This window comes from Oncorhynchus keta, chromosome 16, assembly GCF_023373465.1.
Source record: "Oncorhynchus keta strain PuntledgeMale-10-30-2019 chromosome 16, Oket_V2, whole genome shotgun sequence".
Lineage (NCBI taxonomy): Eukaryota > Metazoa > Chordata > Actinopteri > Salmoniformes > Salmonidae > Oncorhynchus > Oncorhynchus keta.
In genome coordinates, this window is record NC_068436.1 from 15,425,659 (window position 1) to 15,441,470 (window position 15,812).

Here is a 15,812-nt window from a genome sequence, read left to right on the forward strand (position 1 = left end):
GAATAGGTTCAGTCTTGCTGGATAATACTGTATGTGGTTGTGGTGAACCTGCCACAGCAATCTTTATGAATGCATGCATGTATTCTGTAATGATCTGTATCCTCTCAGTGACATTCCTGTATATCTGTACCCAGTAAAGACAGAACAGGGATATGCGCTTCTTCTAAGCCGGGTTCCTATCTAGATTTCTTCCTTCTACGGAGTTATTTTAGTTTCCTGGCCACTGTGCTTCTGCTTATGTCTTTGCTTGCTCGGCCGGGCTTTACAAATAAAATGTATTGATTGATTTACTGTCTCTCTCTCTGTTCTTACTTATCGCTCTCCTTACTTTCTCTCTCCCTTTCTGTGTCAGTGGGATATGAGTTTGATTGAACTGAGCCGACAGAGTCCGGTTGAGAAATTCCTTGTACTCCGTAACGATCCATGTATCTCTCATTGACATTCCCTGTGGATCCCCTGTCATTCCAGGATACAGGAGTTGAGGGACCTTGGGGAACTGTCTCCCCATTGGGACAACCTGAGGAAGGAGGTGATTGGCCGTTATGGACAGGTGATAGCTGCCTACCAGGAGACCCTGGCTGAGCTGAATAAGATCACTGGTACGACTTACTACATGCACACAAGCAAGCATGCACGTGCTTGTATACGCACGGACACACACAGAATCAGTATATGCACACACATATTTACACTATGCACACACAGTGCTTTATGCCCTATACCATGCTATAATGCTCTCTACCTCTTAAAAGAGTAGAGGTACCCTTGAGAAGAAGCGAGCATTTCTGAAATCCCTCTCTGTGAACACCCTTGCTGAATCGTCTTATTTGGGTTTTGTTTGGCCTTTTCTTGTTTTTGTTTACCACATTGCCTACGTTTCTGTAATTGCCGATGTTTCCCGTTTCGTCCTTGTCACACAGACAAACACATGTTCCTCCGTCTCCAGTGGACTGGGATGCAGTGGATACCTTTGTACTTATCATTGCTTGGTAAAGAGGTGGAGTCTGAGGCAATGACTTATCAATGACCCAAGCACTGACTCTCCTACCATTGTGTTGCTGAGTTGTCGTGGTGATGCTGCAAATGTACATCAAATCACGTTTATTAGTCACGTGCTGAATACAACAGGTGTAGAGACCTTACAGGGAAATGCTTACATACAAGCCCCTAACCAACAATGCAGTTGAAAAAAATACGAATAAGGAAAGTAACAAGTAGTTAAAGAGCAGCAGTCAAATAACAATAGCAAGACTATATACAGTGGGTACCAGTACAGAGTCAATGTGCGGGGACACCGGTTAGTCGAGGTAATTGAGGTAATATGTACATGTAACAGAGCGTAGCAGCGGCGACACCAAGGAACTTGAAGCTCTAAACCTACTCCACTACAGCCCCATCGATGAGAATGGGGGTGTGCTCTGTCTTTCCTTTCCTGTAGTCCACAATCATCTCCTTAGTCTTGATCGCGTTGAGGGGGACGTTATTGTCCTGGCACCTCCCGGCCAGGTCTCTGACCTCCTCCCTATAAGCTGTCTCCTCGTTGTCGCCGATCAGGCCTACCACTGTTGTGTCATCTGCAAACTGAATGATGGTGTTAGAGTTGTGCCTGGCCGTGCAGTCATGAGTGAACAGGGAGTACAGGAGGGAACTGAGCACGCACCCCTGAGGGGCCCCTGTGTTGAGGATCAGCATGGCGGACGTGTTTTTACCTACCCTTACCACCTGGGGGCGGCCCGTCAAGAAGTCCAGGATCCAGCTGCAGAGGGATGTGTTTAGTCCCAGTGTCCTTAGCTTATTGAGGGCGCTATGGTGTTGAACGCTGAGCTGTAGTCAATTGCATCATCTGTGGATCTGTTAGGGAATTGGAGTGGGTCTAGGGTTTCTGAGATAATGGTGTTGATGTGAACAATGACCAGTCTTTCAAAGCACTTCATGGCTACAGACATGAGTGCTACGGGATGGTAGTCATTTAGATAGGTTATCTTAGTGTTCTTGGGCACAGGGACTATGATGGTCTGCTTAAAACATGTTGGTATTACAGCCTCGGACAGGGAGAAATGTTGAAAATGTCAGTGAAGACACTTGCCAGTTGGTCAGCGTATGATCGCAGTACATGTCCTGGTAATCCGTCAGGCCTTGTGAATGTTGACCTGTTTAAAGGTCTTACTCACATCGGCTGCGGAGAGCGTGATCACACAGTCGTCCAGAACAGCTGGTGCTCTCATGCATGTCTCAGTGTTATTTGCCTTGAAGCGAGCCTTGAAGCGAGCATTCTCTACCATCTATTGCATCTTAGCTGCTCTGTCACTGCTCATCTATATATTTTATACCTTTACTAAACTCAGCAAAAAGGAAACGTCATCTCACTGTCAACTGTGTTTATTGTCAGAAAACTTAACATGTGTAAGTATTTGTATGAACATAACAAGATTCAACAACTGAGACAGAAACGGAACAACAAGTTCCACAGACATGTGACCAACAGAAATGAATGTGTGCCTGAATAAAGGCGGAGGGGTCAAAATCAAAAGTAACAGTCAGTATCTGGTGTGGCCACCAGCTGCATTAAGTACTGCAGTGCATCTCCTTCTCATGGACTGCACCAGATTTGCCAGTTCTTGCTGTGAGATGTTACCCCACTCTTCCACCAAGGCACCTGCAAGCTCCCGGACATTTCTGGGGGAATGGCCCTAGCCCTCACCCTCCGATCCAACAGGTCGCAGACATGCTCAATGGGATTGAGATCTGGGCTCTTCGCTGGCCATGGCAGAACACTGACATTCCTCTCTTGCTGGAAATCACGCACATGCACAGAAATTATGCAATTACATTGATGGAAGCAACAATCTTTTGGCAATTTTAAGCTGATCCACCCCTAAGTCACTGTCATGTCTACCTCTGATAAGCCTCCTAGTAAAGTGATTAAAAACAATCAAGCATATCACACAAGTGCTAACAAATAGCCCATGTTAATATACAGTATGTAGCCTAAGGAACAAGGTTCACTAAGGTTCACTATGGGTATTTACAAACAGCACAGGAATGAAATAATCCACATGTATTGATCAGAGATTTTCTAATGATGCAGAAGTCTGCTCTAAAGCAGTATCATCCAGATCCACTGGATGTAGTGATCATAGTATAGTAGCCATATTTAGGAAAACCTAAGTTCCAAAGATTGGGCCTAATATAGTGTATTTAAATTATATATTTTTATTTTATTTAACCTTTTATTATTCACTAATATTGTCAACTAATTTAAAGGGACACTGGGATTTTGGCAATCAAGCCCTGTATCTACTTCCCCAGAGTCAGATGAACATGTGGATATCATTTTTATGTCTCTGCGTGCAGTTTGAAGGGATACCAAATTCAGGGTATTGGGGCGGCAGGGTAGCCTAGTGGTTAGAGCATTGGACTAGTAACCGAAAGGTTGCAAGTTCAAATCCCCGAGCTGACAAGGTGCAAATCTATCGTTCTGCCCCTGAACAGGCAGTTAACCTACTGTTCCTAGGCCGTCATTGAAAATAAGAATTTGTTCTTAACTGACTTGCCTAGTAAAATAAAGGTAAAATTAAAAATTAAATAAAAATAACCCACAAGACATGCTACCAGGAGTCTCTTCAAAGTCCCCGAGTCCAGAACAGACTCTGGAAAACACACAGTACAACACAGAGTCATGACTATATGGAACTCTATTCCACATCAAGTAACTCATGCAAGCAGTCAAATCTGATTTAAAAAACTGATAAAACTACATCTTATGGAACAATACAGACTGTGAAGAGTGCTAGCACAGTGCTAGCACATGGACTCTTCACAAACATACTTTATAAATATAATGTAGATATGTAGTGGTGTAATAATTGTACTGTTTTATTTTATTGCATTTGTTTGCCTTAATTTGATTGGAAACCAGGAAGAGCAGCTGCTGCCTTGGCAGGACCTAATGGGGATCGATAATAAACCCCAGGAACAGTAGCTGCTGCCTTGGCAGGACCTAATGGAGATCGATAATAAACCCCAGGAACAGTAGCTGCTGCCTTGGCAGGACCTATTGGGGATCGATAATAAACCCCAGGAACAGTACCTGCTGCCTTGGCAGGACCTAATGTGGATCGATAATAAACCCCAGGAACAGTAGCTGCTGCCTTGGCAGGACCTAATGGGGATCGATAATAAACCCCAGGAACAGTAGCTGCTGCCTTGGCAGGACCTAATGGGGATCAATTATAAACCCCAGGAAGAGTAGCTGCTGCCTTGGCAGGACCTAATGGGGATCAATTATAAACCCCAGGAAGAGTAGCTGCTGCCTTGGCAGGACCTAATGGGGATTCATAATAAACCCCAGGAAGAGCAGCTGTTGCCTTGGCAGGACCTAATGGGGATCGATAATAAACCCCAGGAACAGTAGCTACTGCCTTGGCAGGACCTAATGTGGATTGATAATAAACCCCAGGGAGAGTAGCTGTTGCCTTAGCAGTACCTAATGGGGATCGATAATAAACCCCAGGGAGAGTAGCTGCTGCCTTGGCAGGACCTAATGGGGATCGATAATAAACCCCAGGAACAGTAGCTGCTGCCTTGGCAGGACCTAATGGGGATCAATTATAAACCCCAGGAAGAGTAGCTGCTGCCTTGGCAGGACCTAATGGGGATTGATGATAAACCCCAGGAAGATCAGCTGCTGCCTTGGCAGGACCTAATGGGGATCAATTATAAACTCCAGGAAGAGTAGCTGCTGCCTTGGCAGGACCTAATGGGGATCGATAATAAACCCCAGGAACAGTAGCTACTGCCTTGGCAGGACCTAATGTGGATTGATAATAAACCCCAGGGAGAGTAGCTACTGCCTTGGCAGGACCTAATGTGGATTGATAATAAACCCCAGGGAGAGTAGCTGTTGCCTTAGCAGTACCTAATGGGGATCGATAATATACCCCAGGGAGAGTAGCTGCTGCCTTGGCAGGACCTAATGGGGATCGATAATAAACCCCAGGGAGAGTAGCTGCTGCCTTGGCAGGACCTAATGTGGATCGATAATAAACTCCAGGGAGAGTAGCTGTTGCCTTGGCAGGACCTAATAGGGATCGATAATAAACCCCAGGAACAGTAGCTGCTGCCTTGGCAGGACCTAATGGGGATCGATAATAAACCCCAGGAACAGTAGCTGCTGCCTTGGCAGGACCTAATGGGGATTGATTATAAACCCCAGGAAGATCAGCTGCTGCCTTGGCAGGACCTAATGGGGATCAATTATAAACCCCAGGAAGAGTAGCTGCTGCCTTGGCAGGACCTAATGGGGATTCATAATAAACCCCAGGAAGAGCAGCTGTTGCCTTGGCAGGACCTAATGGGGATCGATAATAAACCCCAGGAACAGTAGCTACTGCCTTGGCAGGACCTAATGTGGATTGATAATAAACCCCAGGGAGAGTAGCTGTTGCCTTAGCAGTACCTAATGGGGATCGATAATAAACCCCAGGGAGAGTAGCTGCTGCCTTGGCAGGACCTAATGGGGATCGATAATAAACCCCAGGAACAGTAGCTGCTGCCTTGGCAGGACCTAATGGGGATCAATTATAAACCCCAGGAAGAGTAGCTGCTGCCTTGGCAGGACCTAATGGGGATTGATGATAAACCCCAGGAAGATCAGCTGCTGCCTTGGCAGGACCTAATGGGGATCAATTATAAACTCCAGGAAGAGTAGCTGCTGCCTTGGCAGGACCTAATGGGGATCGATAATAAACCCCAGGAACAGCAGCTACTGCCTTGGCAGGACCTAATGTGGATTGATAATAAACCCCAGGGAGAGTAGCTACTGCCTTGGCAGGACCTAATGTGGATTGATAATAAACCCCAGGGAGAGTAGCTACTGCCTTGGCAGGACCTAATGTGGATTGATAATAAACCCCAGGGAGAGTAGCTGTTGCCTTAGCAGTACCTAATGGGGATCGATAATATACCCCAGGGAGAGTAGCTGCTGCCTTGGCAGGACCTAATGGGGATCGATAATAAACCCCAGGGAGAGTAGCTGCTGCCTTGGCAGGACCTAATGTGGATCGATAATAAACTCCAGGGAGAGTAGCTGTTGCCTTGGCAGGACCTAATAGGGATCGATAATAAACCCCAGGAACAGTAGCTGCTGCCTTGGCAGGACCTAATGGGGATCGATAATAAACTCCAGGGAGAGTAGCTGTTGCCTTGGCAGGACCTAATAGGGATCGATAATAAACCCCAGGAACAGTAGCTGCTGCCTTGGCAGGACCTAATGGGGATCGATAATAAACCCCAGGGAGAGTAGCTGCTGCCTTGGCAGGACCTAATGTCGATCAATAATAAACCCGAGGGTGAGTAGCTGTTGCCTTGGCAGGACCTAATGTGGATCGTTAATGAACCCCAGGGAGAGTAGCTGTTGCCTTGGCAGGACCTAATGGGGATCGATAATAAACCCCAGGGAGAGTAGCTGCTGCCTTGGCAGGACCTAATGGGGAGCGATTATAAACCCCAGGAAGAGCAGCTGCTGACTTGGCAGGACCTAATGGGGATCGATAATAAACCCCAGGGAGAGTAGCTGTTGCCTTGGCAGGACCTAATGTGGATCGATAATAAACCCCAGGGAGAGTAGCTGTTGTCTTGGCAGGACCTAATGGGGATCGATAATAAACCCCAGGGAGAGTAGCTGCTGCCTTGGCAGGACCTAATGTGGATCGATAATAAACCCCAGGGAGAGTAGCTGTTGCCTTGGCAGGACCTAATGTGGATCGATAATAAACCCCAGGGAGAGTAACTGCTGCCTTGACAGGACCTAATGTGGATCGATAATAAACCCCAGGGAGAGTAGCTGCTGCCTTGACAGGACCTAATGTGGATCGATAATAAACCCCAGGGAGAGTAGCTGCTGCCTTGGCAGGACCTAATGTGGAGCGATTATAAACCCCAGGAAGAGTAGCTGCTGCCTTGGCAGGACCTAATGGGGAGCGATTATAAACCCCAGGAAGAGCAGCTGCTGACTTGGAAGGACCTAATGGGGATCGATAATAAACCCCAGGGAGAGTAGCTGCTGACTTGGAAGGACCTAATGGGGATCGATAATAAACCCCAGGGAGAGTAGCTGCTGACTTGGAAGGACCTAATGTGGAGCGATAATAAACCCCAGGGAGAGTAGCTGCTGACTTGGAAGGACCTAATGGGGATCGATAATAAACCCCAGGGAGAGTAGCTGCTGCCTTGGCAGGACCTAATGTGGAGCGATTATAAACCCCAGGGAGAGTAGCTGCTGACTTGGAAGGACCTAATGGGGATCGATAATAAACCCCAGGGAGAGTAGCTGCTGCCTTGGCAGGACCTAATGTGGATCGATAATAAACCCCAGGGAGAGTAGCTGTTGCCTTGGCAGGACCTAATGTGGATCGATAATAAACCCCAGGGAGAGTAACTGCTGCCTTGACAGGACCTAATGTGGATCGATAATAAACCCCAGGGAGAGTAGCTGCTGACTTGGAAGGACCTAATGGGGATCGATAATAAACCCCAGGGAGAGTAGCTGCTGCCTTGGCAGGACCTAATGTGGAGCGATTATAAACCCCAGGGAGAGTAGCTGCTGACTTGGAAGGACCTAATGGGGATCGATAATAAACCCCAGGGAGAGTAGCTGCTGCCTTGAACGAGAAACAAGACCTGAGTAAGAAAAACTCTGGGCCTAATAGCCTATAATGTGGCCAGGTAACGTAGCCAGGAAAACCAACCTCCCAGCCCTATATGAAGCAGAATGACATATTTTACATTATCATACAGACAGTCAATGTCACATATCGAGTTGAACTCATCTGACTAATGTTTGAATAATTGATACATGTCGATTAGATCCGGAATTTAATCCTGTGTAAAAAACAATGACACTGGGTGAGGACTGAGGCCTTGGGGACCGATGGCAGCCTCGAGTTACCTTTGTTTCTTCTTTTCCACTTCCCTTTTTCCTGGAGAGCAGAAAACACACTCTCCCGTGTTTCTGACTTCTGCTGGGTTGGTTTCCATAGCAACAAAGTTGGGGGATAATGAAGAATTACGTGATAATCATTTTGTTGACAAGGGGAAGCTGATTGAGTGCTACTCCGTGTGGGTGGGGGCTTCATCTGATATTGATAGGGTTTACTCGCTTATCCTGCTGATTCCTACTGACAAGATGCAGAACAAAACTTAGACACTTAACTGTTTGGCTGAATCACCACACACACACACACACAATGACAGATATTATTTGGCACTATCAAATTATCTTTTTCTGTCCTCAACCAAATTCAATAGACTTCCACAACACAACGCTTGATGGGTCACAGCACGAGCCATAACGGCTCTTTCTCTCACTCTATCCCTCTATCGACCCTATATCCCAGCATCCTTGGGTCCCAGCGGACCAGAATTCTGATGGAGTGATAGATTTTTCCTCCCACACCTCTCATTCCGTAATGAGATATTTGTCAAGGTGTTTTTTCCCTGGACCCTCTGATGAGCGACGATGGTCGCTCCATCCTGCACACACACACACACACACACCATCTAGTAAGTAGAGGGCAAAGCGGCTTGGGTTGAGATGCTTCATGACAGCTCTCCCTGCATGGCCAGATGCTGCATTGTGTGATGATCAAGATAGCTGCTAGCCGTTGGACACCATGCAGCAGAGGAGGGGGCCCTCGCAGCCTATAATCCAGCACCGCATTAAGTTGGCGCAGTGACAGACGCTAAACGAGCCGGGCAGAGAAGGCAGCAAGCAGGTTAAGTATTGATACCTAATGTGATTAAAGGAAAGGTGGGGAGTGGGAGGATAGAGAGATGTAAGAAAGATGGAGGGAGAAAGAGGTGTGTATGTGGTGGCTAGTTGCAATTTTACAAATGAGAGGGTGAGAAAGTGGAGGAGAGGGAAAGTGAGATTGAAGAGGAGGAGGGAGGATGGACATACTGCGTTGTGTACCAGTAGTCTGTGGGGGTTTGAGGAGGATGGACGCACTGCGTTGTGTACCAGTAGCCTGTCGGGGGTTTGAGGAGGATGGACGCACTGCGTTGTGTACCAGTAGTCTGTGGGGGTTTGAGGAGGATGGACGCACTGCGTTGTGTACCAGTAGTCTGTGGGGGTTTGAGGAGGATGGACGCACTGCGTTGTGTACCAGTAGTCTGTGGGGGTTTGAGGAGGATGGACGCACTGCGTTGTGTACCAGTAGTCTGTCGGGGGTTTGAGGAGGATGGACGCACTGCGTTGTGTACCAGTAGTCTGTGGGGGTTTGAGGAGGATGGACGCACTGCGTTGTGTACCAGTAGTCTGTGGGGGTTTGAGGAGGATGGACGCACTGCGTTGTGTACCAGTAGTCTGTGGGGGTTTGAGGAGGATGGACGCACTGCGTTGTGTACCAGTAGCCTGTCGGGGGTTTGAGGAGGATGGACGCACTGCGTTGTGTACCAGTATCCTGTCGGGGGTTTGAGGAGGATGGACGCACTGCGTTGTGTACCAGTAGCCTGTCGGGGGTTTGAGGAGGATGGACGCACTGCGTTGTGTACCAGTAGCCTGTCGGGGGTTTGAGGAGGATGGACACACTACGTTGTGTACCAGAAGTCTGTGGGGGTTTGAGGAGGATGGACACACTGCGTTGTGTACCAGTAGCCTGTGGGGGTTTGAGGAGGATGGACGCTCTACGTTGTGTACCAGAAGTCTGTGGGGGTTTGAGGAGGATGGACACACTGCGTTGTGTACCAGTATCCTGTCGGGGGTTTGAGGAGGATAGACGTACTGCGTTGTGTACCAGAAGTCTGTGGGGGTTTGAGGAGGATGGACGCACTGCGTTGTGTACCAGAAGTCTGTGGGGGTTTGAGGAGGATGGACGCACTGCGTTGTGTACCAGAAGTCTGTGGTGTTTGAGGAGGATGGACACACTGCGTTGTGTACCAGAAGTCTGTGGGGGTTTGAGGAGGATGGACACTGCGTTGTGTGCCAATAGTCTGTGGGGGTTTGTGCCTGTAGTCGCGGGGGGAGGGGGTGGGGGTTGAGTGAATAAATCCTCTTCCACAGTTTCAAAAACAAAACGGGTGTTTTCCTTTTATTCATACTTATTAAGATGGAATGACCCCAGCGTACTTCAGATGCTCTAATAACTCCATTCATTCATTCATCATCTCTCCCACTCCTATTGTTTTCCTTTATTCATACTTATTAAGCTGGAATGACCCCAGCATACTTCAGATGCTCTAATAACTCCATTCATTCATTCATTCATCATCTCTCCCACTCCTATTGTTTTCCTTTTATTCATACTTATTAAGATGGAATGACCCCAGCGTACTTCAGATGCTCTAATAACTCCATTCATTCATTCATCATCTCTCCCACTCCTATTGTTTTCCTTTTATTCATACTTATTAAGCTGGAATGACCCCAGCGTACTTCAGATGCTCTAATAACTCCATTCATTCATTCATCATTCATTGTTTTCTTTTATTCATACAGCTGGAATGACCCCAGCATACTTCAGATGCTCTAATAACTCCATTCATTCATTCATCATCTCTCCCACTCCTATTGTTTTCCTTTTATTCATACTTATTAAGCTGGAATGACCCCAGCATACTTCAGATGCTCTAATAACTCCATTCATTCATTCATCATCTCTCCCACTCTTATTGTTTTCCTTTATTCATACTTATTAAGCTGGAATGACCCCAGCATACTTCAGATGCTCTAATAACTCCATTCATTCATTCATCATCTCTCCCACTCCTATTGTTTTCCTTTTATTCATACTTATTAAGCTGGAAAGACCCCAGCATACTTCAGATGCTCTAATAACTCCATTCATTCATTCATTCATCATTTCTCCCACTCCTATTGTTTTCCTTTTATTCATACTTATTAAGCTGGAATGACCCCAGCATACTTCAGATGCTCTAATAACTCCATTCATTCATTCATTCATCATCTCTCCCACTCCTATTGTTTTCCTTTTATTCATACTTATTAAGCTGGAATGACCCCAGCATACTTCAGATGCTCTAATAACTCCATTCATTCATCATCTCTCCCACTCCTATTGTTTTCCTTTTATTCATACTTATTAAGATGGAATGACCCCAGCATACTTCAGATGCTCTAATAACTCCATTCATTCATTCATCATCTCTCCCACTCCTATTGTTTTCCTTTTATTCATACTTATTAAGATGGAATGACCCCAGCGTACTTCAGATGCTCTAATAACTCCATTCATTCATTCATCATCTCTCCCACTCCTATTGTTTTCCTTTTATTCATACTTATTAAGATGGAATGACCCCAGCGTACTTCAGATGCTCTAGTAACTCCATTCATTCATTCATTCATCATCTCTCCCACTCCTATTGTTTTCCTTTTATTCATACTTATTAAGATGGAATGACCCCAGCGTACTTCAGATGCTCTAATAACTCCATTCATTCATTCATCATCTCTCCCACTCCTATTGTTTTCCTTTTATTCATACTTATTAAGATGGAATGACCCCAGCATACTTCAGATGCTCTAATAACTCCATTCATTCATTCATCATCTCTCCCACTCCTATTGTTTTCCTTTTATTCATACTTATTAAGATGGAATGACCCCAGCATACTTCAGATGCTCTAATAACTCCATTCATTCATTCATCATCTCTCCCACTCCTATTGTTTTCCTTTTATTCATACTTATTAAGCTGGAATGACCCCAGCATACTTCAGATGCTCTAGTAACTCCATTCATTCATTCATCATCTCTCCCACTCCTATTGTTTTCCTTTTATTCATACTTATTAAGCTGGAATGACCCCAGCTTACTTCAGATGCTCTAGTAACTCCATTCATTCATTCATCATCTCTCCCACTCCTATTGTTTTCCGGCCGGCGAATTAGAAGCTTGGTTAATCCCGTTTGTGAATGTTTGTTGGCCTTCCTCGGTCAGCGACAGTAAAGACCCGTCTGTCACTCGCTCTTCAATCATGGTGAGCAAAGTCCCCCTTCTAGACTAAATAGTCTTGTTATATTGTTACAGAGGGGCCAGAGGGATGAAGTAGTGTGTGAGCCACTGTAGTCCTGTATATTGTAGACAGTCTACAGACACCACCAGTGTGTTTCCAGTTCCTCCACGGTGGGAGCTCTAAGTTGCCTGCTATTTGAATGAAAGGAAATCCTCGGATACACTCTGAGAGAATTCCCTGAGCCCCCCCAAAAAATGTATCCCTGTCTGCACCGCACAAGAGGAGTGGAGGGAGGATAGGAAAAATCTTAAATGCACAAATCCATCCCAGCATCAATCTGAACCCCGGCCTCCCGTCCCGGCGGTGGTTATTTGAGAGTCTTGTTTGCTGTGCCAAGTGTGTCCTGAGGCGGCCTGAGGAGCCTGTGAACGCTGAGGCTTTCGCTGCTTCCTCTGCTTACCTCAGCACCAGCCCCCCCACTGCTAAGCTTCTTTAAAGTCTATGCTGCTAGCTAGCTACCGGGCCTGATTGGATGCTGCTGCTGCTCCTACTGCTACATCTTGGCTTTTTCATTTGGAAGGAGGTGTGATACTGCATTGGAAAATGCTTTTGAACTCTCCAGATGGTTGAAATGGCCCTAATCAAAGACGATATTGACTATGTTCATGGATGGATTGGTACAGGAAGGAGAAGGTACTTTCTGCCACCGTCTGTAATCGTTAGTGGATTGAACAACTGTTTCTGAAGTTAGCGATCCAAAGGCATCCCATAATGTTTCTTCAGGCTGAGAGAGAGAGAGACCCTGCATCCCACTGCTGGCTTGCCTCTGAAGCTAAGCAGGGTTGGTCCTGGATGGGAGACCAGATGCTGCTTGAAGTGGTGTTGGAGTGCCAGTAAGAGGCACTCTTTCCTTTGGTCCCCCCAAAAATATCCCAATGCCCCAGGGCAGTGATTGGGGACATTGCCTTGTGTAAGGTGCTGTCTTTTGGATGGGATGTTAAACGGGTGTCCTGACTCTCTGTGATCACTAAAGATCCCATGGTGTTAACCCCGGTGTCCTGGCTAAATTCCCAATCTGTCCCTCATACCATCATGGCCACATAATCATCCCCAGCTTCCAATTGGCTCATTCATCCCTCCTCCTCTCCCCTGTAGCTATTCTCCAGGTCGTTGCTGTAAATGAGAATGTGTTCACAGTCAACTTACCTGGTAAGATCAGGGTTAAATCAGAATGAGAGAGTCCCTCCACTCCAACACCCTCCACTCTGGCCTGCCAGCTGTGTGTGGGTCAGTATCCTGGCTCCCTCCTGTCACACAGACTGACCACCTGGGCAAACAGATGGGAGTTTGATACGGCTAATTCATCTAACCCGCACCGGTCGCTAGCTCGAGTAGCCCCAGTGCACACAGTTGACAGAGTGACTGGTGGCAGCCCACTGAGCTGAAGTGATGGCAAGGCCATTGGCAGACTTTAGCATTAGCCGTAAGAGATCCTTCAACCTAGCACAGCTGGGAGAGGTCATAGGGCTTGTTTAGCTAAATGCTACAGATTAATATGTGATGTCAGAAACAAGAATATCAAGATGGCTGCCAAACTAGGAGCTTTTGAAGGGTGGTGATACAGATATTAAACTAATAGCCGGATATAATTTGGGTATTTGGCCATCACACATGGCAAAGGAATGAAACAGACTTGAACCCTAGGCTAGCATCCCATGTAGGGCCTGTACAAAAATGTACAGTCAAGAATCTGGAGCCTGTGTGGACATCTGTAAGTAAGCAGCTGGAGACCAGATGTGCTAGCATCAGGCTATCATGTTGTAAGTGTAGCCCACTGGAAGACAGCAGTTAAATGTTTCATGGGCGGTAGTGGGACACGTGTGGTGTCCTCGACAGCACACTGACTCCTGCACGTACGAACGCTCACTGGGTCCTCCTAACCCTGGGTGGTAATGGGGACACGTGTGGTGTCCTCGACAGCACACTGACTCCTGCACGTACGAACGCTCACTGGGTCCTCCTAACCCTGGGTGGTAATGGGGACACGTGTGGTGTCCTCGACAGCACACTGACTCCTGCACGTACGAACGCTCACTGGGTCCTCCTAACCCTGGGTGGTAATGGGGACACGTGTGGTGTCCTCGACAGCACACTGACTCCTGCACGTGCGAACGCTCACTGGGTCCTCCTAACGCTGGGTGGGATGGGGAAACGGGATGTAAAATATATATCCACAGGGAAAAGCACAAGCAGGATATCTAAATAAATTAAATTACTGAGCCTATAACTTTGGTATTCTGTGTGTGCTTTTCCCTGTGGATATATATTTGGAATTAGCACCGCAAACATCTACTTGGAACAGTTCATTATAGTCTTGGCTGAAAGGACTTTTGTGTAAAATGGGATTCCAACATTATGTTGACAAATGGGATGTATAGACCAGTCTCTGCTCAAATGGAATACACAGGGTACACCCAGTCCTTATGCAGACACATCAACTTGTTTTCCCCATGTTTGAATGTCTGATTGTTTGAGTTGCGTGGAATTTCTCAAAGCTGGAAACACAGAGTTCTGATCGAATCGAGAGAAAACCCAATTAAACATTTTTGATGTGGAAGTCATTTGGAAGAGAACTTCAAATGTTTGTTTGAGGAGAATACGATTTTCCCTCGTGTGTGTGTGTGTGTGTGTGTGTGTACCTGTTTTTTTCCTACCTTTATCTTGACTCACACAAATACCCTCTCCTTCAGCAAACACCGCAGAATGTCAGATAGCCTGCGTTGTTTGACTGTTCTTAAAAGCTTAGCCCTATTTCAAAGAAAGTTTTCCAGCTCTATTTACATATTTAAGATTTACGCTACCGGCGTGGAGCGTCAGATAGCGTTTTTCATCTTCAGCATAAGCCTGTGCTTTATCTTTTGGGGGTAAAGTTTTAATTGGAAGTTTGGTACAAAGCAAGTGGTGCAAAAGAGGATCAAATCCTATGCTTAGAGGATTACACTGTATATTAGTGTATGCATTGGAAGGCCTGATCTGAAATTGAGCTGGTTTTGAAATACGGAGAAGTCTCTGATATCTGTGATATATATTTCTATGTATCTTGCATTGGAAGGTAAATCCAGGCTTTAAAGTGATTTTACAGTAGCTATGCATAACCTGTCCATTAGAAGATATAGGTGTTTGTAATAGGTGTATTTTTAAAAGGTATATATTTCTGTCTGTACTGACATGTGAGGGTCATAACTGGAGCTACGAGCTCATCCAGATAAGAAGAGGCTAGTAATGAACAGTTGCAAACCGTTACATTTTGCAACAAAACAAGGGTTTCTATTGGACATTCAGGTAGGTCCTTCCCCGTTTCGTTCCGTTTGCATCCGTTTAAAGAACGTTTTGCAACAGAATCGGCGTAATGAAACATTTCTGTACTCAAGGGTCTGACTCCTTAAGGATTGGTGGCATGCAGCCGATAGGCTCCTGTGTTTGGTCTATGATGTTGATAACATGATCTTGTAATCTATGACACTGAAGAGGAAGAAGCTGAATTTGGTGCTTTCTGCGTATTCTTAGTTACGTGATGCAGTGGCACTTTAAAGTTGAGCTAATAGTGTGGATTTGAGAGAGACCACTAAGCGTTGCAAGACCAGATGGGAGGGAGTGCTGGGTGTCACTGGGCTCTACTATGAGGCCTTCTACCAGATGGGAGGGAGTGTAGGGTGTCACTGGGCTCTACTATGAGGCCTTCTACCTGATGGGAGGGAGTGCTGGGTGTCACTGGGCTCTACTATGAGGCCTTCTACCTGATGGGAGGGAGTGCTGGGTGTCACTGGGCTCTACTAT

General features: G+C 46.3%; 1 protein-coding gene across 9 annotated transcripts in view; it reads left to right on the plus strand.

Annotated features, from left to right (window-relative positions):
- Positions 1-15,812, plus strand: part of LOC118378614 (type II inositol 3,4-bisphosphate 4-phosphatase-like) — a 263,199-nt gene that overhangs the window by 176,769 nt on the left and 70,618 nt on the right. For all 9 annotated transcript variants that reach the window (XM_052464784.1, XM_052464786.1, XM_052464785.1 and 6 more), the window contains one exon: positions 469-599. In XM_052464784.1, the coding sequence (XP_052320744.1) occupies positions 469-599 (131 nt within the window). The remainder of the gene's footprint in view (positions 1-468; positions 600-15,812) is intronic.